Below are 638 nucleotides of genomic sequence, written 5' to 3' on the forward strand. Positions count from 1 at the left end.
GCATCTGCAATGGATGGTCGTGCGGAACTGCTCCAGTTTCCTGATCAAGAGGAACAAGCAGAAGTACAGCACCGAGCCCAATAACCTAAAAGCCCGCAACTCCTTCCGCTACAACGGGCTGATACACCGCAAGACGGTCGAGCCCGCTGCCGACGGCAAGGGGGTTGTGGTGGTCCTGAAGCGGAGGTCAGGCCAGCGGAAGCCTACCACCTCCTATGTCCGAACCACCATTAACAAGAATGCCCGGGCCACACTCAGCAGCATCCAGCACATGATCCGCAAGAACAAGTACCGCCCTGACCTTCGCATGGCTGCTATCCGCAGAGCCAGGGACATCCTACGAAGCCAGAAGCCTGTGATGGTGAAGAGGAAGCGGACTCGCCCCCCCCAAGAGCTCCTGAGCACCCCTCGCCCAGAGCAATAAAGAGAACTGCCCTCCCAAAAAAAAAAAAAAGAGTTGTATGAGCCTCCAATAAAATGATTAAGAAAAGAGGAGCCAATAACAAATAGAAAGATAGTGTTATGAAATGATAATGGAAACATATGCACAAGTATGCTTGATACAATTGATGTATAGATTGTTATAAAAGCTGTAAGAGACCCCAATAAAATGATTCATTTTTTTAAAAAAAAAGGAA

General features: G+C 48.7%; 1 protein-coding gene across 1 annotated transcript; it reads left to right on the forward strand.

Moving 5' to 3' along the window:
- Position 1: 1 nt before the first annotated feature.
- On the forward strand, positions 2-424 carry LOC101660390 (60S ribosomal protein L28-like; the record flags this gene model as incomplete). Its single annotated transcript, XM_045287020.1, has 1 exon — positions 2-424. A coding segment is annotated over one exon (423 nt), but the record flags the coding sequence as incomplete, so codon positions are not given.
- Between the last annotated feature and the right edge of the window lie 214 nt (positions 425-638).

This window comes from Echinops telfairi, unplaced genomic scaffold, assembly GCF_000313985.2.
Source record: "Echinops telfairi isolate 266 unplaced genomic scaffold, ASM31398v2 ScPeMD7_10;HRSCAF=50, whole genome shotgun sequence".
In the NCBI taxonomy this organism is placed as follows: domain Eukaryota; kingdom Metazoa; phylum Chordata; class Mammalia; order Afrosoricida; family Tenrecidae; genus Echinops; species Echinops telfairi.